Here is a 24266-nt window from a genome sequence, read left to right on the forward strand (position 1 = left end):
GTCATACTTTTTATTACATATTTAAATTTGAGAAATATGTTATTTTCCTTAATTTAATTATACGTTCTTTTCATCATAATTTATTTTTATGATGAATGAAGATTAAACATGTTCTTTGATTTTAAACTGCTTGCATGTTCTTTTTATCTAACATATTTGCTAAAAACATTAACGTTCTTCTAGATGAATAACATATTCTCTTAGGTGCACAATGGTGCATAAACCACGCTATGAGAAAATGAAAGCACTTTCTATATATTAAACTTCAATTAATCCAAAGATCTGAACTTGTAAGAGTTATAAGTAGAATTTCAATTATTTGAAAAACTAAATGAAGTATTGTTAGTAACTTGCTCCCCATAATTTATAAGAGATGATGGATCATTACAAATGGCACAACCAATTATAAGAAGAATACGACAATTAATGTTGAGTACGTACTTAAATCAAGTGATATATCAACAAATTTGCTATATGACAATAACCATGTAGGCTTTTTTCCTTTAATTGGGTTTTAGCTGATTATAATTGTTTTTTGGATAACAAAGTAATGAATATCCTACTGATTAAATGTTGCATATTCAAGGATGAGTTTTATGAACTGAACACATTGTGTTTGCACACATATGTTAACAAGTAAAACATTCATTAAATTGTTCATAATTACCAAAGTTTTATATATATAATTCTTAGAATGTAAAAGCTAGAACATCGATAATAATGTTATGTTTTTTTTACAGTATAATGAAATCTTCAGTTCTCCCTACTTCACCACCAATTTTTTTTTTTCAATTTCCTAGATCACCTACTAAATGCTTATCATCCAAAAAAAAAAAAAATTAAAGGTGGAATTATGTTAATTCCTCTTTCTTTTACCCCTAAAAATCAATTACATGTTACATGTGAGCTAAAAAAACAGATTGACAAATAAATATTAATATCATATGAGGATATGATTTGAGGATTATAGTAACTGGATAGGAGGATATGTTGGTGAGATTATAATATCTTTTGGAGCCACCTCATTGGCTGATACAACCCACTGTTGCCCCACCACAAATTGCCATTTGCCACCACTTCATTTATGTCCACTAATACTTCAAACTGACTTCTTTAACACACAAAAATGCTCATATATATATTGACTTAATTCTAGTCCCTTCCACTTCACAACCTTCCCCATTAAAATTTTGTGAGCAACAAAAATAACACATTTACTATATCTAGAGATTCAACCATGGCATCCATGCTAAGCTCAGGTACTGTCCTTAGACCAACCCCTTTTCTAGGACAAGGCAGGGGAGCTAATGGAAACACCCTCAGAGATGTTGTTCCTGTGGGATCTGCCAAATTCACCATGGTACAAATTTTCAGCAATCTTGCATTTAATTTTCTTTAGTTAATTTCTTGTGTTACTACTTCGCATATGAAATCTATACAAATATATTAAAATGCGTGTAAAAACAAGAAACTGTGCCACGTGGCGCTCTCTCTAGGGAGTTTTAGTTCATGTAATCCATGTACAATAAAAAAAATTAAGAAATTGCATAGTATAAGGTTTGATCCCGAGATTTCAAGTACATATACTCAAATTTTAACCACTAGACTAAGTTGTATTTAGTGTTATTATCATAAAGTATTATATTAATAAATGATAGCCCGAGCCTAATAACTAGTTATATATGATAACATGTTACAATGAGTTACTCTATGAGAGAAAGGAGTATATCAAATAAACAAGTTTTCTAGGTGAATTTTGGATTTGCCGTAAACCTTTATGAGGAACCAAAAGCTATCTAATCACTTAATCCTTATGATTAAAATGTTCAAGCTAAGTCTATTTGTCTATATACTATTTGATTTGGATGATTGGAGTAATTTATATTATTGCATGGTGGATGTTAGGGAAATGATCTATGGTATGGACCAGATAGGGTAAAATACTTGGGCCCTTTTTCAGCACAAACTCCTTCTTACCTAAACGGTGAATTCCCTGGAGATTATGGATGGGACACTGCTGGACTATCTGCTGATCCCGAGGCTTTTGCACGAAACAGGGCCCTTGAGGTACTTTTCTTACTTAATTGGTCATGATATCAATTACTATTATTTGTTGCTTATCATAGTTATAAATTTGAAGTTTCTCACTTGTATGTTGTGCATGAGTTTTTCAAGGGTTACACTTAAAACTTGATCTTCCAAAACATATTTTGTGCATGCATGTGTGGAGGTAAAACGAGTTAGGAGTTTAGGACACCCTTCACTCAATAGAGACACCTAACAATCTCCTATAAACTTGATAAACAAGTCTGCTGCTAATGTTAAATGTTTGTTTGTTCAGGTCATACATGGACGTTGGGCTATGCTTGGAGCACTAGGCTGCATAACTCCAGAAGTCCTAGAAAAATGGGTAAAGGTTGACTTCAAGGAGCCAGTTTGGTTCAAGGCTGGAGCACAAATTTTCTCTGAAGGTGGGCTTGACTATCTGGGAAACCCGAACCTAGTCCATGCTCAAAGCATTCTAGCTGTGCTTGGGTTCCAAGTGATTCTAATGGGTCTAGTTGAGAGCTTCCGTATTAATGGACTCGACGGGGTTGGAGAGGGCAACGACCTCTACCCAGGCGGCCAATATTTCGACCCGTTGGGCTTAGCCGATGACCCGGTTACCTTCGCAGAGCTCAAGGTGAAGGAGATAAAAAATGGAAGGCTAGCTATGTTTTCCATGTTTGGTTTCTTTGTACAAGCTATAGTGACTGGAAAAGGTCCCTTAGAAAACCTCTTAGATCACCTTGACAACCCGGTCGCAAACAATGCCTGGGTATATGCCACCAAGTTTGTGCCTGGATCTTAAGTTAGTTTGTATATGATCTTTAGGTAAATTCTATTAAGATGTTCAAAGAGATCAAATGTCTTAATATAAGAACAATCTGTAGTGCACATATGGGATTTTTGTTTTCTTATTTTAGAAAATTTCAAGAGCCAAGAAGAATGACAATGCTTCTTTAAAATGATGACTTGATCAAGCTATTATCCGTCAAATCCAAAATTTTAGCAGTTTATTTTCTTGTAAGCGTTGGAACTTTGGAAGAAGGAATTCTTCAAGATGCCATATGATGAAGAAAGAGAAAGATCTCTTCTGCCTTTTACCTTCCAAAACCTTGCACCGACGCCCGCCATTCATGTTTTCCTGCAACACATTGGAGAAAATTCTCTTCAGTAAGTAAACCATCTAATTACCAGATGAACATAAATAAATAATATTTCTAAACATAAGGAGAAAAAGAAAAAAAAAGTAGAAAACCAGGGAATTTTATGAGTACACTCCCTTTGAAGATATGATTGTATAAAAAACATTCATCTAAAAAGATTATATGGGTTGAATATGAAGATACATAACATTATAAGAGATACAAGAGTCCAACAAAATGATTGATGGCTACAACTTTACACACAAGCACAACCTAAGGCTATCTTCCCCATCTTCGAGCCTACATTCACTATATAGTAAAGAATACATTGCTAACAACATATATACACATTGAATGTTGCCACATCTCCTAGAGGACAGTAATTATCCAGCTTTAAGGTGTAAGAGACCCCTTAGATGAGATTATCGGTTTCTCCACCAAGCAACAAAAATTGGTAGACATACAACACACATGACACATCTCTCTCCTCTATCCCTAGGTGCATGATGAACTTGCACATCATGCCAATTGCCACAGAACCTCATTGCTCAAGAAGTTGGTGAGCCAAGTTTTACAAGACAACTTTCAAGACTTTTAACCTATCTCTATGCTTAATGTACTCTTCCACTCAGCTTTCCCCACCATTTCCGACGGTTCTTTTCCATATCAGCATGCCCAAGCTTGTGAAGTGTTCCTTTTGTCTCTTTTAACCGAACTTTGTACTCTTTCTTCCATACTTCAAACCTCATCTTCAATCTCCGAAGCTCATTAAAGGAACTCATACCTGGAGTAGACTGTGGCCTGACATCAAAAAGAGCTCTTGCATCTTCATCAAAAGCTTGTCTCTGCTGCTCAAACTCCTTCGCTAAACGGTTCACTGGATTTAAGCCACCTCCATTAGCTTCTCGAGCTTCGGCAATGGGATTTGAATATTTGGTGGGGGTACTTTCTCCAGGAGTTTGAGGGCCCATGAACAAGTTATCGTCTGAATCATAAGAACGAGGTGATGGAGAAGCCTCTTGCCTTCCAGGTTGACCAGTGACATCCTCAGGGGGAAGACTCTTTCTAGCTGCAGCTAGGCTCATCTGCAATAGTTTAAAGTTGTTAAAGGGGTTCTGATTTTTGATATCTTTAGGTCGTCCTCCCCTTTAAATTATAAATTAGACTTCGACTTCTGGTGCAGTTCAAATCAACAAGAACTTTGTATATTTTAACATGTTTCCTGAGCCACTTTATATGTCTTCGGAACTTCTTATGATGCAGCTTTTAACGAAATTATCAAACCAACCAATAGACGAGGTTAAATTAGGATTTAAGTTTCTGAAAAGGTAAAAATCACCGGATATGAAGCACTAATAATATTACAAATCTTCCCATTATTGAAAATTTAAGCCACATGCATTGCCTATACCAGAAAGCCTAGACTTGTATAAAGAACCCGACAATATAATTTTGGGAAATTCACATGATGGTCTCGTACTTTCGGTTTTTCTACTTGGTGGCAGGCCAAAAGAAGTTTTATATCAAATGACCTCCTACTTTGGTTAATTATACTTCATAGCTTTAATTCACTTAGAATCTAACTAACCCATCATTTAAGTGAATTTACTAACCTATCCCTCTAGTTAATTATAATTTTAATAAAAACCCTCCCATTCTCGATTAAAACACATGCTTTCCTTTCCTTCTCTGTTCTTCTCCTCTTCTCCCTCTCACTCCTAGGGTTCCATGTTAAACACAAGTAAAACGCAGGAACAACCCGCCAAAGAAGAGAGTAGCATCTTGACACAAGCACTGCAATCATATTTTCGGCTCTGCAACGAACATATCGGCATTGACCACAATCCAGACAGTTAGAAATTTTGGCAGTTCAACTGAACAATCTTAGTAAAAAACACATATATCTAAAAGTGAAATGTAAGGTTTCCTAAATATCTGAGTTCAGCACATATTCTAGGGCATTCAAAGTCGTTTAAACCTCTATTTTGGATAACAGATGAAAAAAAGTTCTGCAACTTAGTTTCTATCAAATGAAAATTTTGGCAACTTTAATAGCTCATGCTCACTAATATTGTAATTAGATATGTCAGATTTTGCAAAACACGCACAAACATTACACTAATCAATGACATGTACCTCTTACTCCATATATACCAAAATAATGCAGATAAATTTTGATTCACATCAAAAAGTTTCAGTAGTAAATTCTCCTTAGAAAAAAAAGTAATCCAACTTCCGTGGATCTACTCAAGCACATAATTAAGGACGTCAAAGAACGCCACACCAAACATTCATAACAAGAGAATACAAAGAGCAGAATTGCCTCATATGACCTCCAACTGGTGCTTTCAAGACAAAGAAATCTTAGAGATCCCACATGGAAAAACAACACTGCACAGTGTCATAAGATAATCATCATAGAAATTACGTACATAAGAGCGTAAAATGGGTTCGAGAGCTAGAACACAAATCGCTTTAAGAGTGATTCCTACATGCATATGTACACAACATTATATAGACATGATCTGGAATATTTCAATTTGATTGGAATTCATACACAACTTTGAGAGCATGGTGATTCATTTTGTTTTGCAACACTAAGATAATCGGTCCAAGTTCTCTTTGTTAGTGATTTGATTATTTGATTCATTTTTTTTAAGAGAAGAGGACTGGGGAGTTTTGAATTAGGGTAATTAACTAAGGCGTTAGGTTAGTAAATTTACTTTAAATGATGGATTAACTAGGTTTTAAGTGAATTAAGGCCACTAAGTATAATTAACCAAAGTAGGAGGTAACTTGGTATAAAAAAAAAATTTGCCTGCCACCAAGTAGAAAAACCCAAAGTAGGAGGTCACCATGTAGAATTTCCCTATAATTTCAAATGAGTGAACAGACCTCCCATGTCAGAAATCACCAAGATGAATGTTTCTCCACTAAAATAAGAAGGGGATTTATTTAGTGAAAAGGTGTCTTCTGAAAATCTCTTACAAATGCGTTTGGCTTGAAGGATTTGAAGAAAGGGGAAGCAAAGGAGAGGAACGGGTGCGTTTTCCATTGTTTAAATGACAATTAAGGGGAGAGAAGAATATGAAGCTTCCACCAAAGATATCTATAAAAAGCCAACTGGAAGATGGTATGTGCTAATCATACAGTGGCCAGATTGGAATTTCGAAGTACAGTGATGAGATATGAAGAATTTTTCACTAAACCACGCACTACAAACTTGATTACGTGGTAAAAGTTTGTCAGTTATGACTTTGATTTGAAGAAAGGGGAAGCAAAGGAGAGGAACGGGTGCGTTTTCCATTGTTTAAATGACAATTAAGGGGAGAGAAGAATATGAAGCTTCCACCAAAGATATCTATAAAAAGCCAACTGGAAGATGGTATGTGCTAATCATACAGTGGCCAGATTGGAATTTCGAAGTACAGTGATGAGATATGAAGAATTTTTCACTAAACCACGCACTACAAACTTGATTACGTGGTAAAAGTTTGTCAGTTATGACTTTGTATTAGAATAGATTGACTATGGCACGCAACTGTCCATCCACTGATTCATACAGGCCAACTACTTCCATCACCTCAATAATTTCCGGTTGGGATTTGTGGTCAATATACATGCACCAAAAGAGACCATGGAGCTCTTTCTCTTTCCTCCAATATTTCTCTCTCGGCCCTCCATTTCCCTTCCTAAATTCCTATCTAAACAAGCCATTTACTTCAGCAACTCCATGAAGCTCAGTTACTTTAAGGAGCTGCACACAAGAAGAATTCTAAACACCAAGGAAATATCTCACAATGAAATTTCAAAGGTGTAATTACATTCCACGAAAGATGTAACACTTGAGTTTTCACCGTCTCCAAAGCACTACTTTGACTATTAGTATCTTTCATTAGATTAGATATTGCATCTATACATTGAGATGAATTAAAAAAATCCCAATTGACTAAGTTATTTCTTATATATCGGTGAGAATTTATTGTCAAAGTTTGTAAATTTTGACTCTAAAAATGCAAGTATTGCTTTTCTTTGGAACGGAGGGACTAGGAAGTAATTAGTATTATACGCAGTTGTAAATTTGTCACTAAAAGTAGAGATAACATTGCACATGGGAGTATGAATATGAAATTTTACACTATAGATAACAAAAGTACAAAAGCTTACTTGCAAAGACGATATCTGCTTCTGCCACATATCTTCCATTGACCGCATTTTAGCCTCGTAGTCTGACCACCTCATCTCGTATTGTTGCAACTGTTTTTTTAATGAAGCGTTCTCCTCTTCCTTCTGAACCAAAGTTGCTTCGGCTCTTGCAACCCGTCTTTGAAGCTCCTCCACAACGTTATTGGAAACCTGAACATTCGCTGGCAATAAATCCTGGTCAGGCAATAAGAGTTACAATTTCTTTTCTTCAGATGAGAACATGTTTCTAGTCGGCCAAAAGTTATATAAGAATCTATTGACTATAAGTAGCTTTAACCTGGAACTTCGTCGTTAAATCAACAGTCATGACAATTCAGAAAGCAACATCGTTGAAGGAAAAAACGTCCGCATGAGTAATTTTTAATTAAGGCAATAGATTTCAATGTTGTGCCACTCATATACTCCCTCCGTTTCTTTTTAATAGTTATACTTTACTTTTTCATGCTTGACAATGTAAATGTTTGTACATTACTATCTCTAAATTTGCATTTGTAAAAATTATAAATAGTTAATATTCTAAAAGTACATATCGGAACGAATCAAACAAGATCTCACATGAATATATTCTTTTCTTATTAATTAATCACAAATGATAGTCAAACATATATTTGTGAAGATTAGTGTCAAAACTCAAAGTATAACCATTAAAAAGAAACAAGGGAGTATACTCTTGTTACCACTTCCTCTGTTAGATCACCCATAGTTGCATACACAGACAACACTTTCATCACTGAGATACATATCGGAAACCACAAAGCATCCACGATTTTAAGCACAACACAAAGGAAGTTGATATATGGTGTGCATAATGAGCTTTTTGCAATGCTAGAATTCATAAAGAAAACTACATACTACGTACCATTCACTCTATAGTAGATGATACTTCAAGAAAACCCTAAAGGTCAACAAAATAAAAGGAACTTTATGTGGCACCTTCTTAGCATATAGCTATATGGACCAACTTTTACAGCTTTAATCCTACGACTAAAGAGGCTGTTAATTATATCTCGGTTGGATAAACATACATAAGTCTCAAATACACCTATCAAACTGTGTCATTCACACTACGAGAATAGATTCATAACCACGAAAAAGAAAAGGAAATTTCAACGCCAAAGGTTCACTAAACATAAATCACAAACAGTACCTTCATTTGTCCACTTTTGCTATCCTTAATCACTTTATTCTTATCTTTGACATCCGAGTCTTCTGCGGTAAGCATGTCATCGAAATGCTTCCGAGCCAACCAACCACGTACCACTGTTAAAAACAATTTTCAAGGAAATGAAATGAAAAGGATATAAAACACAGCAATGATAAAGTACTTATACCAAGTTTTGATGTATTTTATTACTTACCAGATTGTAATTGTATGATTGCTTTCTGCTGCTCATCCAATGCCTTCGAAGCACTATGCTTATGCTTATGCTTGTTCTTGTGCTTCTGCAAGTTGGCTCTATTAATTTGTAACAAAGAATCATACTTACTTCTTGTACTTTCACCACGGATGACTGCAACAGGAGATTAAACACGCAGACATATTAAGTATAAGAAACAATAGAACAGTAAATAGAGCAAAATAAAAAGTTAAGTGGCATATAAGCCCTACAGGACTGCAATGAAGAAATTCTAGTCTTCAGCTCCAAAAACTGAGCACGAGCCCTGTAGCCACGATAACATTTTTGTAATCCAATCACAGACTGCAGAACTTGTTTTCTTGTATCTTCCAACGCTCCAATCTACGTTTCACAATGTACATCATGTCAAAACTAGTATCAGAAAAGAAATGAGAAGTGGACGGGCAGGAAAGAAGTAAATTTACAAAGGCAACAAATTTTCAATAGCAACCCCCCCCCCCCTCTCACTGCTCCAGAATAAAAAGGATAGTACCACAGTCTCGCAAACACAAACCAAAGTTTAGCAGTGAACATCATGTGAAGAAAGAAAAACAGGCACTAAAACCCCACAAAGAGGAGAAAGTTTAATGACTGCTAACTGAAACAGGGTTCATAAAAGAACAGAAACTAAATAGCAGTCCTCACAAAGAAAACGTGTTCAGTGTTTAGCCTAGACCATACTTCCATTTATGGTAAAATCCCACAAAGAGGAGACAGTTTAATGACTGCTAACTGAAACAGAGTTCATAAAAGAACAGAAACTAAATAGCAATCCTCACATAGAAAACGTGTTCAGTGTTTAGATTAGACCATACTTCCATTTATGGTTTGAATCGATGTGGTGCTTTGATCAAACTGAAAAACAATAAACACATATCTTAAACTTGCAATCGCAGACCCAAAAATAGTTTGGAACCAACTCTCTTAGTGACTATTGTATGAGTAAACATCCTACATCGGAGTCCCTATTACCTACTCCCAAAAAAGCCATGATAATAATTAAAAAGGGCATATATTATCTACCTACACACACGCAACAGAAGAGTGCAAAACAAGCTACAAAACTTTACAGCACTCTGAACATTGCTTAATAGGAATCCTAATCTATCACTCAAAGAGTACGTCTCACATAAATGATCTTTCAGTTTGGTAAAACGCTTCAAGAATGGCATCACCCTCTTCTATGTATAATATGTACCTTCGCATCATATACAACTCAATCCAATAACAGCATCCTGTGATAAGGCAATTGTTCGCAAAACCTTCTTAACTATAGAAGTCCTCTGTTCATCTACATCATTTGCAACATCTTCCTTATTTGGTAGTTTCACATTAATTGCAACATTGCCTTAATTGCTAATGAGTTATGTTTATGTCTCTCCTCATCAAATGGGTCCCCTTTTATTTTGTCACTATCTCTCTCTTCAAATAGTATGCACTCCTACCATATTTCAATATTCATGGAACGGTGAACTTTGTGATAACTTGTTACCTAACGTCTCTACGGCTTTTATAGTTGACTTTTATATTATACCCACACAAGCTTCTCCGTTTACAGTCTGCTTAATGACATTAGATCATACACGAATTTTATTCATCATCATAAACTTTCTATATGCCTTTCATGATATCAGGCAGTGTTTTCAACAACTCAAGAATTTCATCCCACACTCGTACCTATAAATGGATGAGCAAATACCTATGGTAATCGCGTATAGCAGTTATTTTCTCCAAGTGACCCTATTTTCCTCAACTAATCTAAAACAACCCTAACATGGCAGAGAAGAAATCAAGATGATTCTGCCAGTGATGGCCACTTTACATGACGTCACATGCTATATTAATTGACTAAAAACACTTAAGCAAATCAATCTACCCATCCCATCCTATCTCTCTTGCTTCTCCTTTCTTCCTCTATTACTCCCCCACATCTTCTCTTCACACTCTACATCCATGTACTCCACCAGAACCCCATATGTTATTTTATTCCGACTTGGCAATTTTGCTCCCGAACCAGTGCAAACACAAACAATTCAACACCTATTCTTGCGAACAGACACTTCATGGTGCTGTGAATCATAAGAATTAAGGATGAGATCAGAGAGGAGAGATTTAAGCTCCCTATGAGGAGGAAATATACTATTCAAGCATCAATGCTCTATGAATTCAGATTAAGAAAATAGGGTCTGAACCCTCGTAGCTAAAAGTGGTATTTGTATGTGGAAATATGGACATAGAAGACCTTAAAGAAAAGAGCTACATCAACTCAAGTTAGTTTAATCATTAATGGGCTTTGGACCCCTGTATCCTCATAAATTTGGTTTCATGTTTATAAAAAGTATAGATTATATGTTGTACTAAGAGTTTACAATGTCAAGTGGCCCCCATACTCATGTCCAAATTATGAGCCTTGGCAAGTCGAACATTATGATATGCATTAGTATCTGATGCTTAGACCCTAGCGTAAGTATCATTGTGCATATATTTACACAACATGCCGATTGTCAGTATCCATCCTTGCAGTTAATTCCAATAATAAATCTCATGACATAATATCCAACTGATCCTCATTAAATATCAAATCAAAGCCCAAATACAGCAAGTACTCAAAATCAAAGTGAGCTCCTTATATTCTTCACATATACTCTATATCCAAATGTGTTTCCTTGTAATCAGTTCTCAACAAGAAAGAGAGAAATGTTTTACCATCAAGACTGAGGATTTTACCATCAGATTTTTTGGGGAAAAAGGAGGAGGATAGGGGAGATGAGAGAAATAAATTTGGTCCGGATAATAGTGTCAAATGTTCTCATGTTCATCCGCAAGCAGGCTTCTAATTTATAGTAAAAAGATGGGGAAAGCAAGCAAAAAGGCAGATGTTGCTTTTCCGATTTTGGAAATCAAAAGGAGGGAAACTACCAATTTAACACTTACAGTAATATCAAATGTCAAAGACATTACACATCCATCTACAGGATACCATTTTTCAGTCCTCAGGGTCAATTTGAAACAGTTAATTTCAGGAAAATGCTCTATCAGAAAAACAATCATATAAATTTTTGCATAAGATAAAAGACATTTTCTTGACTCCTGAAAAACTACATAACTTTACTAACCACTGAAATCATGATAGACTTGGTTTCCTGTCAAACAAACTTGTCACTACTGATTTTGGTGCTGCCCAATGTATGACAGAATAGCTGATAACTACAGCTGGTACTTAGAACAAAGAATTTCATGCTATGAAGGGATATAGAGACAATGACAATTATTTACCAAGAGTAGCTTGCAATGATGCCAAGAAACTATGAAGTCCCATTAAGCCTGATATAGAACCGACAAGTATGACCCAAACGTAGTCCAACAATAACTTCTCCTTTCAGGGCCTTGAGATAAACATCTCCCTTACAAAGATTATGGCTCCTCAGTTCCATTGTCAGCTGAGATTTCATGTTAGAGTTCCAAGTCATTTAGCAATGTAATTATAATTTGTCTCACTTCCTAGTCTAGTACTTTGTGTCTAACCTCAGCAAGATGTCTGTAATGAGGATCAATTAGCAAGCTATTCATCTCACAACTATATCCGAACCATGGACCTTTGACGAAGCGATATCTATCCAATGATTCCAATCACATCTGATGATACATGTATGCATATGTGTTTCTCCTTATAATACAAGGAAGGGGGTTCATGCATGTAGAAAGGGAAGAGAGTAAATGATGACTGATGATCATTACCTGCCCAGTCCGAAAATATAATTTTGTGTAGCCAACTTGATATAATTCAGGAAGGATGTTGAATTGCTGTAAAATAGCAACTGATATACTCAAGGGATCCTGAGAAACGCTCTTATCTGATATCAGGAAGCCAAACCTAAACATACCAAGAAAAGAATGAGAACGGATTTGGAACTTTATGCACTGATGTATAATCTAAAGGTTGAAAGCCTCAGACTGTCAGACATATACCTTTGGGCAAACTCTTGATGTGTTATCCGATTAGGATACCCACATCTAGCTATCCTAACAGCTTCCAGAACTCCACAGCACCTTAGCTGTTGCAAGACAAGATCCTTTTCAAACACACCAGGATGCTGCTTACTGTTTGGTTTTATGCAACGAATGAAGTGAGGTGTGGTATCTTCCAGCTGTTGCATCAGTTTGTAAAGTTGACTCTGCAAATAGAGAGTGCAATATCAGAACTAGCACCAAAGACAATAGCCTTTCCTGTGTTCATTTATGATAAAGAAGCTGCTGATTAATATTAGTGAGAAGAAGGCAAAAGGTATATGGTTCAAATTAATATAGTCTATCCTCGTCAACCAGATATACTGACATCAATAATTTAAACACTAGATCTATGGTATGTACAATACTTCCCAATAAACATACATTTCGGAACAGAATGGTGGCACTAACCCATCGGAAAAAATAGACCATTGATATCTCTCTGCCTCATAGACAGTGCTCCTTACAGGAATATTAATAAAAAAGGAACATTTGGAGAAATATTTTCATCTTCTTATGCTTGATGAAGTAAACATTGTAGCTACCCGAAAAAATGAACACAACAGCAGAAGATGATAACCTTAAACTTTGTTGCGACACTTCGCTTCTGGGTGTCAAGAGCAGATTGGCTGTTGAGACCATTAGACTTCTGGGATTGGTCAAGCATGCTAGAAGCAAACAGTTGCAACAATGGAGAGCTACATGACAAGAGTAGGTGGAGAGAATCAGTGTGCAAGGGGTCTCTGTTCTTCTCCAAGAATCCACTAGTGTCATAAAGAACCTAAGGAAACACAAAGAAACAGAAAATTATGATCAAGAATCACCATGATATCAGATGATACACATAAAAAAAAATTAAAAAAATATAACGCAAATTTTGTGCAGAAACTCTTGGAAATTAAGTTGCCAGATATAAGAAAAAGATTGCAAGTATTAATCTGCTTCACAAAAATTAATTAAGCTCACTACCAAAAGTCTTGTTCTAATTTAATTATTATGTAAAAAGGCACAAAAAAAAGGAAAAACAAGGTTGCTGCAACCACATACTCCCAAGTCCCACCCAAATAGGAGATGAAAAAGAGAGTATGAGCTAAGAATGCAAAGCATGGAGAGAAACCACATAGTGATTACACATTGCCAGCATATCATAGGCAGACCAGTCATCAAATTATATAATTCAGGCAAAACAACAGTCCATTGCACAATAATAGTTTGTAAAGGTCATCAAACAAAACGATAGAAGAATAATTCACCAAGGAAACAGGACCCCTCTCCTTCTTTCTCCCCAGGAAAAAAATCACTATATGTAATACTCCTCCGTTTCAAGATATATGGCATTTTAGCCAATGTTTTCGTTTCAATATGCTTTTTACTCGATCCACTGACTAGAGTTAACGAGAATCCCATATTTCACAAAGTATAACTTTCAAATAGAGCAAATTCACAAAGACGATGAGACTTCCAACAATGACCTTACCTGTCCTGCATAATGGCAAATACTAAATGCCCCATCTCTACCACTTTTTAAACAGGAATTAGAGCTCAAGTGTTGCTCAAGTTTGTTGGCAAAAGTCAAATCCGTAGCCTTAGGAAAATTTGACTCCTCATCCAGCAAAGACAAAAGCCCCAGAGGTCTCTGCATGGCATACAACAAAATTGATTAATATTCTTTCTTGAAGCAAGACAACTGCATAGCAATATTAAACCACATTAAACAACAGTACCTTCTCAAAGAGGTTCAAGCACTCTTGGTTGTCCTCAAAATCTACTTTAGCCCAGTCAATTCCATCAGCTTCATAATCCTAAAATATGTACCAAGAGATCAGAAACAGTCATAGGAAGTTCTGATCAGCTTGCCAATGAATTTCATTGAGAGCATTTTAATAAAAGATTAAAATATAATCTCAAGATGCTAGACATTAGTACATAGAATATGTCTTATATTGGATAAAACTTATATGAGTACAGTGTCATAAAATTATTCATTAGTTGTACAAAGCATTTACATCATTTTCACTAAAAGAAAAATTTTCCAGCATTGCAGATACACTGTGATTGCAGAAGCACAAGTGGGTTTTTTTACGCTCCAGATGGCAAACAGCAGAAAAAGCACTGACATGGTGAGGTAAATCTAGAGTGTGTTACATTGTTGTCCCAAACTCCCAATAACGAGAACAAACATATATAGCTGGGGCTTTTCTTTTTCTCTCTTTCAAATAACATCTTCCCTCTCTCCCTCATTTACGTTTTTCCATGGAAATTACAGAACCATAGTTACTCTCTTAGCTGCCACCTCCACTCCCTAAAACTGCAGACAGGGAGACAAATCTAGAGGCCCATACTCCTCAACCTGACTCATCACTGTAAAACATGTACCATATAGCCTTCTACCAGGAAGCAGCATATTTATCATTTCACCTGCCACCTTTAACCGCTTGCCGTTTTCTATGGAACAGTAGCTGTCAGTTGTGAAAGTCACAGGACTGAATTTCAAGAGCCTCCAGATCATGGAAAATCTACAGGCACTACAGTAAGGTAATGCCCATTCACTTGGAACAAGTAAGGAAAAAGAAGTTTTTATTGTGATCCTTTCTCACATACATCAAACCGACTAGAATTAATTCTCAACGGTTTCATTTTAGTGGTTGGTTTGAAGAATATACATCTATACGCGTCAAAAATCAATTGATAATTTTTGTTTTTTAAGAACATTATATAGATTATGGTTATTCAGAAAGCAAGTCTATGTGTCTATCTTTGTCACATTTGTTTTAAGAAAGTAAGTTTTTTAAAAATAATCATGATATCATATGGAACCTCTACTCCTCCTTGAGAAGAGGAAAACAAATAGTGATTACAGTACCCTTGTCCTCCAGGCCTCCACCCAATTGGCCCGAGCTGTTGGCATAATTCGCTACATAATTCTCTTTTCCAAGTAATAGTTCACACAAAATGGGCCAAATATAGTGCAAAACTGACCATAATTCACTTTTTACGGGTCACAATCCATGGGGAGATTAGGGAATTATGTGACACGGATTGTAATAAAATTTTGTGTTGATCTGGTTAGGCCCAACACACTATTGACCCTGCAGTGACCTGGCCCACCCACCAAGAATCCACCTCTACTTCAGACTAGTGTACTTAGCAAATCATGGAGAAAAATTTCTCTCCATTTAAACAATAAAAGAAAAAGTCACCTCAAAAGAAGACTAGGCTACTTTTGATCATTTGGATGTTTATAATTTGACTACCTAGCACTTAGTACACAGCTCTTGTTGAACATACACAAATTTCCAAGCTCAAGCAGAAACTAGAATAATTTCCAAGAGACCAACATGATACTGTGAGGATATGGAAAACAGACAGGGTAATGACAACCACTTCAGACAAAAGGAAACAGTATACGCAAGAAACGGCGAAAAAACAGATGATGACCAATTACAGTAAAGAAAGGCAGACATAAAGGGGGCAGGTACTCTCCTAAATACTTATAGCCTTCACTTTCATGAGCCATTCTACAGTTCTATCACATGAAGTTTGAGCCCAAACCAAATAATGCAACAGTAAAACATATCTAGCATGCATATTCCAAGCTATCAAATGACTTAAAGCCTACCTCTTGTTCAAGTTTGAAGAGATGACGATTGAAATGTTGCTGCAACCTTTCATTTGCATAATTTATGCAGAATTGCTCAAAGCTATTATTCTGAAAGCAAAATTTAAGTATAAGCACACGAGAAACAATCATGTGAAAGCAATTAACAACTCTATCAAGCTGTTCAAAAATGTGAACCTGAAATGACTCAAAGCCATATATATCCAGAATGTTTATGGATCTTCCAGTTCTCCTTTTACCCACTTCAAGTGATTTATTTACTTGTTCCACAAGCCAATCAAACAATCTGGCATAAATACATTTTGCTAATGCATCTCTGGTGTCCATTGCCTGAAAATCACATGATATAACCAAGTCATATGACATACAGCACGCATGAGATAGAATTATGATCCATTGATGAAGTATCTTGATAGGCTAACATACCTGCGGTAAAGTTAAGCTTTTTGCAATTTTGTCCTTGCCAGCTTGGATTTTGCGAGTCGATAGAACCAACATGAGATCCTGCTCAGTGCAACCCATCAAACTGGCAGCAGCAGTCAGAGCTGCCAAACAACCAACACCGACAAACTACATCAAGATCTGTACACATCATAAGCAGTGGATAACAAAAGGACAGAAGAATTTAAAATCTAAAATCTATGGAATCAATCTATACCCTTTTGTTTGAAAATTAAACAAGAGATGACCCTTTCAAATCAATAACTTTAACATCTGAGTTTTAATTAAGCTCAAAAAGCCACATTTTGACCCCTGTAAAACTTGCTTCAATTTGAAAATTCAGAAGGAAAATTCCGTAGTTGAAATTAGCAATTTGAGACTACACAGAACCAAGTATAAGAGATTATTTTGTTTATGTTATCAAATACTGCAAACTTATTGCACGAAAAACAAATACTGCAAACTTGAAATCAAATAATCAATAAATAGGTGCTAAAAGAGACCAACAGGACTGCGTTAACACTGCGCTATACTACCCACACTCGGCTACTTGTGCATGAAGATACATTTCCAGGTGTCAGGCTTGGTGTTCCACGGAATATTGCATATTTTCTCCAAAATGAGGAGTCTATTGTCAGCATCCACGTAGAAGCGTTGAGTATCCAATACATATACAGCTCTAAGTAAAACAAACATGGCCAGAAAGCAATATGTGCAACTGTGCCGAGGCTGGCTATGCCTGTTCCCACAGCTGAGCTGTGACCCTCGATTGATTACAGTATATCCTAATGCAGTTCCTTAAAACTCTAACAGGTACCAGTGCTAACAACTATTAATAAGACACCTTATTAAACAACATAAGAACCGATACACTGAAGCAGGAACCCATACCTTCACCAGCCACCACTTCTACATGATTTTCGTTATCAGTAACTTGAAATGAAATGTTGCCAAGCCACAAAACTGCACTAAGCACTGCAAACATACTTTCCCTATCTTCTGCGTGGATTCGGACAATATCTAAAGCTTCCTGATGTGATAAGAGAAGAAGAATAACCTTAAGATGCATGGAAGAAAACGGACTGCAGAAAACGTACTTCTAGCATCGTGACAAGCTTCTTTACCTGAAGCTTACAGAAGTTCAGTGCATCATCAACATCATCAATCACCAAGCAATTACTCTGATTAAGATAGTTGTAGTCATTAGCCATTTTGATGTTCAATCTACCTGCAGCAGCATTGAAGCATCGGTGACAACTAATCAGTAATTTAAGTGATGGACAACAATTTCAATAGCAAAGATATTGTACAAACAGTTTTTTTTTTTTTTTTCTTTTTGCTCATTTACTTCTTGCTGATAAAATCACAGTGCAAACAACTGTGAAAGACATCAACAGCATCCTGCCATACTGCCGAGTAAAAAGCAAACAGTGATTTGATTTAACCTCTTAGATCAGATGGGGCACCAGCACAAAGTTGATAAAAGACATGGTATGATCGTTCTCCTCTGGCCAGCTGAACTACTCTTGACTGCATATACAATAACAATAGTAAGGAAAAGGAGTAAAACATAAATACAATTGCTGAACAACCCAATACAGCAATTAATTGAGCTATCTCACCTTTTCAAGTAGAACTATCCATTCGATCAAATATAGCGAAAAAGCACAGGCAACAATGACACGTCAGTCAACGCTAATTTATAGAGAGATCAATTTTGAAAAGAAAAATGGAATCGATAGCTCACAAGTTTGTATGAGGGCACCACATATCTTTCCCGTCATACTGAAATGAATTTCAATCAACTTGCCCTGTAAAACATCAATAACACAAACAATTTACAATACGAATAAGTTAAGCCCCTAAAGTTAGGCATTATCTACAAATGCAACTGTAGTCCAAAAGTGAACAAATTGATTAAAGCAACAATAGAGCAGACAGGATAGTTACAAATCGGCTAGAGTTGTCATTTCTGGATGTTTTTGCGTTCCCAAATGCTTCTAGGATACGACTTGTTTGAAGGACTTCCAGTTCAATTCCATCTCCACCACCACCAAGAGTAGCCAAATACTGCATTGCGATCTTTGCTGTTTCAGTTTTCCCAGCACCACTCTCCCCACTGTAAGGCGAAAAGATGTCGCTTGTGAAAATAATGAATATAAAACCCTTCTGGGATATAAAGTAAATAAAACCAATACTCTTTAAGTTGACTTCTGGGATAGAAAAGCTTGATAGAGGAAAATTTAAAAAAAAAACTAAAATAGCATAGCATAAAAATATTCTGTTATGAGATTCCAAAGCAGAAGGATCTGAACTCACCTTATTATAATAGATTGGTTCACACCATCTGCGACAAAAGGAAACACCACGATGAATACACATATGACTGCAACTATATGCTCAAACTTGCTCTAAATAATAAGTGTAGTATCAGACCTCTCATCATCTCATCATAGGCCGCATCTGCCATCGCAAAAACATGAGGACTGTCTGCAAGCTTCTGTCTATAAGATGTGATATGATTGCTGCCATATATTTGCACATCCTTGAATGGATTGATTGCAATCAAAACAGGCCCTGCTTTACTCTATAGAGCCAAGCCCACCACAATATGTATGGCAAAAAGCAACGTTAGGCTGCATCTTTTAGAACTCTAAAAGGAAAGAAAAGAACCATATAAAGGAGCAAAGGTGAGCACACACATAAATCAGGTCACGCGAATATCTGTACTGTAGATTGCTAAGAACTGAAGGCTCATTCAAATAACTAAGCTGTATTAAGTCATCCACACCGTCAAGAATATCTGGATTTGCGGGTAGGAGCTCTGTTTTCAAGACGTTGATGACCTATAGCAATCAAAGGGCATCAGTGTTTAATTCTGATTCAGCACACAGTTCATCAGAAAGCCATGTGTCAGGAAGATGTAACTCACATTCCCAGATGCAAGCTGTACAAGAGAATCCTCGCCAGAGGTTGACTGTATCCTTCCCGATTCCCACTGTCCAGAAGGAAGCTTAAACCACACACGGAGTTTCTGAAACAGAAAAAACTGACATTTAGGATCTCTAAAAAAGAACCAGACAGAGAGTACAGCAGCAGGCCTCCAATAGATGGTCACTCTGCTTAAGTTGTAACAAAAGAAAACCTGCATCACATGAGAGGCAGCAGAGCCATGCATTAAGCAACCCAGCACCTGCTGTGTTTGGGCCTGGTGTATCTTTTAGTTCCTTTAATGTCTGTTGATGCTTGATTCTAGGATATAAAGGCAATTCATGGCAGAGAAATCATATCACCTACAGTATTCCCAAAATCCCAGGTCTAGGACAACACATCCTTTCCAGTAAGAGAAGTCACTTCCAGAATTCAAACATAATTGTCCACAACCCTTTTGCAATTGTAATTTTCCTCAAGTAACTTTTATTGAAGTCTATCTCTTACTCGAACAACTATATGTTGAGAAAGTATATATAAACAAAATTCTAGATGAGCAAACTAAAAAATAAGGAAAGAAATATATTAAAACATTCATAACATAGAGGAAGACAAAATTGTACACTTGGGTGTGTTCTCTAACTTCTCTTTACCTATATTTCCTAATATTTAGGGGGGAAAAGTTCAAATAAATTAGCAAAGTTCAGAAAGAAATAAGAAAAGTTACGGAAATATAAGAAAAGTTAGGAAATATTAGAAAAGGTAAAATAAAATAAGACAAGTTCAGAAAGATATAAGAAAAGTTCAGAAAAAATTAAGATAATATAAGTTCAGCAAAAATAAGGTGAAGAAAAGTTCAAATTGACATTTTCATGTTCAATTAAATCGGGAAAGTCAGACATCAGCTACAGTATGATCATCCTATTCAGATGTAAGCCACCATATTCAGGAATGGCATGCATGGTAGTTACTAAATGGGTAATGAGAGGTGAATGCTTTCGGTACATGGCTCCAGTTGAATTCGTATTTTTATAATAATTTGTAGCAGTAGTACAAGGGTAAACTCACTAGTCACTTCCAATATTAAAGCAAAAAGAAGGAAACAAAAAGGACAATTCAATAAATAAACAAAATAAAAACTACAATAAGGCTATTAACTAAGTAACAGGCAAAAGTGACAAACTGTCCACTTTCCAGGACAAGACCAAGGCAACCACTAGAAATCTTCAATATCAAGCAGAACAGATACACAACAAACTATAAATGACAGATCACTAATAAACATGGATAACATAAGCTACATTTCGATCATATTACATAAAGATCAAGGATGCTTAGCAGGTTATTCTGTTTTAACACAATATCTCATAGCACCTTTTAGGAATTATACGAGTAAAGCAATTATACATTGTGAACTGCAAAGTTCAAACACAAAAGCAACACCTCAACCCTTCAAAAGCAGATTGCATGCAGAAAAAGAAAGAAGGAAATTCTGATCGATATAACCCTCCCCATCAAATCCTAACTTTGTGCCGAAAAGAATAAGCTGAAATGGTCATTCACTATGATCCCAAGCTCAGTTGACGTCGAGGAAGTTCAAACCTCCACTTCCTTTCCCAATGTTGGGGGTATCCTATGTCATAACTAGAGATTAAGCCATAAATTGGCATTATCAAAATTTGGCAACGATAATTCCAGAAAAAGAAAGGTTATACCGGATCTTCTTGCAACGTTTGTGCACAGTTGTCATAAGTAACATCAACATTATGAATTCAACATTCTACACCAACAACCACAACAATAGGTAAAACTCCCAGTTCATCACTAATCCCAAAAATCGAAAATTAAAAAAATACAAAAAGTAAGCAATTTCCTTTCCACAATTCTCATCACAGGCAGATGCAGAATGAACAGAAACTCTCAATCAGATCCTACTAGACAACCCACTTTATAGATTTACGCCATTAACAGTCAATCAAATCCAATCCAATCCAATCCAATTCACAAAGCTCAATAGAGATTCGCGCATAGTCAGTCTCCGTATCATTCAAGCAAAACTTCTACAATCCCAATACACAAACCTTCACTAAATCACACTCCCACAGTAAAATGAAATTAAAAAATATCATCATTTGAGCTTAAAATCAGGCCAAACTTCAAAAACAAAGGTCTTCATATAACTAATTATATAATAAAAGAACAACAACAACAACTAACATTCAAACAAAAAAAAAAAATCAGTATCAATAATAATGAACAATAAATAAAAGAAGTTAATTACCTTTTTTATAAAATAATCAACATTATCTTCCCACTCAACAACAGCCTTAGAAGTAGTAGTAGTGGAGGTAAGTCGTTGAGCATTATTAACATCAAAACCACCTCGAATTTCTCTCTCCTCCATTTTCATCTCCAACACAGCATCAACATCATCATCATCATAATAATAAGGTGACTGATCAGATTTAATCTTCTTTTTACTACTTCCAAAACTATTCCGTCTCCTAAACCATGGACCAACTCCGACTTTTTCTCGTTGTAGATCCTCTGGAATTTTCTTCCTCTCATCGGCGGTGGCGGTGGCGGTGGCGGTGGCGGTAGGTGGTAAAGAAGCGGACACTTTAAACCCCACCGGCAAAGACTTCCTTGCGGAAGGTAATCGAGCTTTGGATACCGGCCGAGAAGGTAATGCAGGTGGATTATCTTTAGGTTGGTCTTCATCTCTTCGACGGAGATTCTCTAACATCTCCTCTAATGAACTTCGCATCAATGTTGGCGATGTTGACATCATTTTGATTGTTGCAGAAACTCGAATTATGTCAGATTTTGAAGATTATTAACAATGGCGGAATTGATAAAAAAAATGGGGGAGATGAAATGAAAGAGGAAATCATGTAATGTAATGTTGTTAATGTGTGTGTGTGTATTTGAAAAGTTGTTGATTTTTGGTTGCTGGGGTTTTTTGAAAACCTAATCTTAAAGGAGAGAAAATGAAAAATTGGGAAAGAAAAGAAAGAGTTTTGGTTTGGTGTGATTAATTTTGAATTTAAATGGGAAAAAACAAAGTGGGGTTTTTTTTGAAATACACATTCAAATTTATTTAAAAAAGAAAGGATTGGATTATTGGGAGGGGCAAACAGACGGACTAATTGGCTTCGTTGGCACTCTGCAGTCCGCAATAGTACTTGTTAAAGGAGTAATATGTATGTGTGTGGCGCGTTATGCGTGTGGTTAAATTTTATGTTGCTTTTTTTTAATTCTGTTTTTTGCTTTTTCAGGTCTCTCTCGTGCATTACCTTTTCACTTTTTTTTTACTTGGTTCTTTTAAACGGCAAGTAATACTATATACTTAGTGAAAGTATTGGGTCAGACCGTCTGACGTATTGTTTACTGTCAGACGGGCTGAGCCCAATACATCTTCTCTCTGCTTCACTTTTTAGGTCACATTCTCTCTCCTCTTTCTTCTGTTGAAACATTTATAGGGTAATGGGTTTGAAACTCATAAGGGTATGTACTAGAAGAGGAGGAGGTCTAGTATGCAAAAGACTAGAGTGCATTAAGTGGCAAAACGCATTCATAAACCAAGGGAGACAAAAGACTGGCCGCGAGTCGCGACACGAGTCGCGAGTCGCGACCAGTGGCCCGTCGCGAGTCGCGACAGGCGTCGCGGGTCGCGACCAGCGCCTCGCGACTCACGAGCTTCTTCGCGAGTCGCGACGTGTCTTCTGCCTTGGAATGCGAAAAGATGCCTTGACGGTTTTATGTCCGTTGTGATGTTATGGCCTCATTTTAATGACCTTTAAGGTCCTTAAATCAGCTGATTAAAGGCCTTTGATGGGTGATTAAAATGGGGGTTATGGTTTAACTACTCTAGTCAATGAAAGGTTTATTCTTCCTATATAAACCTTGGGATTCCTATGAGTGAGGGTTGGAAGAAAATCAGAATTTTCTATTCTATACTCTCTCAAATACTTCTTGCTTAGCTTAAGAGAAAACTTGCAATCTTCTCTTGAGTGTTCTTCACAAACACAAAAACACAAGTTCTTGTTTGATTCACTTAGAAGATCATCTAAGTGGATTGTTTTCTCTCCATTGTATCTCATTAGTTATTTCGTGTAACCCGGTGATCCTAGAGGGGCGAAATTAAACTAATAGGAAAGCGTAGTTTCCGTGCCTTGGAGTGGGATATCCGGTTCTCTCATTGATCACTTCTAACAATCTATTAGTTTAACTTTCTTTCTTTTCGGATATGGCTCAATCACTCAAGGACATGACTATGAACTTCCAAAAGTTGGATAAGTTTGAGGGGGTGGGCTATCGGAGGTGGCAAAAGAAGATGCACTTCTTGTTGACCGCTTTGAATGTGGTGTATGTGTTATCAACTCCTATGCCACCACTCCCGGAAGATGGAGAGGAAGAGCCTCTTGAGACTACTAGGAAGAGGATAAAGTGGGAGAATGATGACTACATTTGTCG

The 24266-nt window shown here is 36.4% G+C and overlaps 2 protein-coding genes across 7 annotated transcripts; one reads left to right on the forward strand and one right to left on the reverse strand.

Annotated features, from left to right (window-relative positions):
• Positions 1-1147: 1147 nt before the first annotated feature.
• On the forward strand, positions 1148-3011 carry LOC104907232 (chlorophyll a-b binding protein 13, chloroplastic). Its single transcript, XM_010696126.3, has 3 exons — positions 1148-1360; positions 1906-2067; positions 2342-3011. The coding sequence occupies exons 1-3, from the start codon at positions 1238-1240 to the stop codon at positions 2849-2851; spliced, it is 795 nt and encodes a 264-aa protein (XP_010694428.1). The 5' UTR covers positions 1148-1237; the 3' UTR covers positions 2852-3011.
• LOC104907230 (myosin-2) lies at positions 2642-22882 on the reverse strand. 6 transcript variants are annotated; one of them, XM_019252557.3, is made up of 24 exons: positions 22072-22882; positions 19792-19893; positions 19562-19705; positions 19296-19446; positions 19179-19206; positions 18810-18978; positions 18607-18670; positions 18482-18495; positions 18305-18389; positions 17984-18087; positions 17751-17889; positions 16845-16963; positions 16596-16748; positions 16419-16508; positions 14524-14601; positions 14277-14435; positions 13380-13580; positions 12761-12966; positions 12530-12665; positions 9004-9133; positions 8753-8905; positions 8542-8654; positions 7356-7568; positions 2642-3187 (listed from the first exon to the last, which is right to left on the reverse strand). In XM_019252557.3, the coding sequence occupies exons 1-24, from the start codon at positions 22579-22581 to the stop codon at positions 3035-3037; spliced, it is 3414 nt and encodes a 1137-aa protein (XP_019108102.1). In that variant the 5' UTR covers positions 22582-22882; the 3' UTR covers positions 2642-3034. The 6 variants fall into 6 exon arrangements, 4 of the variants coding, with proteins under 4 accessions (XP_019108102.1, XP_010694426.1, XP_010694427.1 ...); XR_007273185.2 differs by having other exon boundaries at positions 3062-3187; positions 7356-7555; positions 22072-22874; XM_010696124.4 differs by lacking the exon at positions 2642-3187 and adding an exon at positions 3340-4273 and having other exon boundaries at positions 22072-22863.
• Positions 22883-24266: the final 1384 nt, after the last annotated feature.

Source organism: Beta vulgaris, chromosome 4 (genome assembly GCF_026745355.1).
Source record: "Beta vulgaris subsp. vulgaris cultivar EL10 chromosome 4, EL10.2, whole genome shotgun sequence".
Lineage (NCBI taxonomy): Eukaryota > Viridiplantae > Streptophyta > Magnoliopsida > Caryophyllales > Amaranthaceae > Beta > Beta vulgaris.

Coding starts and splice junctions, on each gene's coding strand:
- LOC104907232 (XM_010696126.3), top strand. CDS start 1,238: ATGGCATCCATGCTAAGCTCAGGTACTGTCCTTAGACCAACCCCTTTT. Junction 1,361..1,905: donor GATCTGCCAAATTCACCATG/GTACAAATTTTC, acceptor GGTGGATGTTAG/GGAAATGATCTATGGTATGG. Junction 2,068..2,341: donor CACGAAACAGGGCCCTTGAG/GTACTTTTCTTA, acceptor TTGTTTGTTCAG/GTCATACATGGACGTTGGGC.
- LOC104907230 (XM_010696124.4), bottom strand. CDS start 22,581: ATGATGTCAACATCGCCAACATTGATGCGAAGTTCATTAGAGGAGATG. Junction 19,447..19,561: donor ATTCGCGTGACCTGATTTAT/GTGTGTGCTCAC, acceptor TTGGCTCTATAG/AGTAAAGCAGGGCCTGTTTT. Junction 16,749..16,844: donor AAAGCTTAACTTTACCGCAG/GTATGTTAGCCT, acceptor TGTGATTTTCAG/GCAATGGACACCAGAGATGC.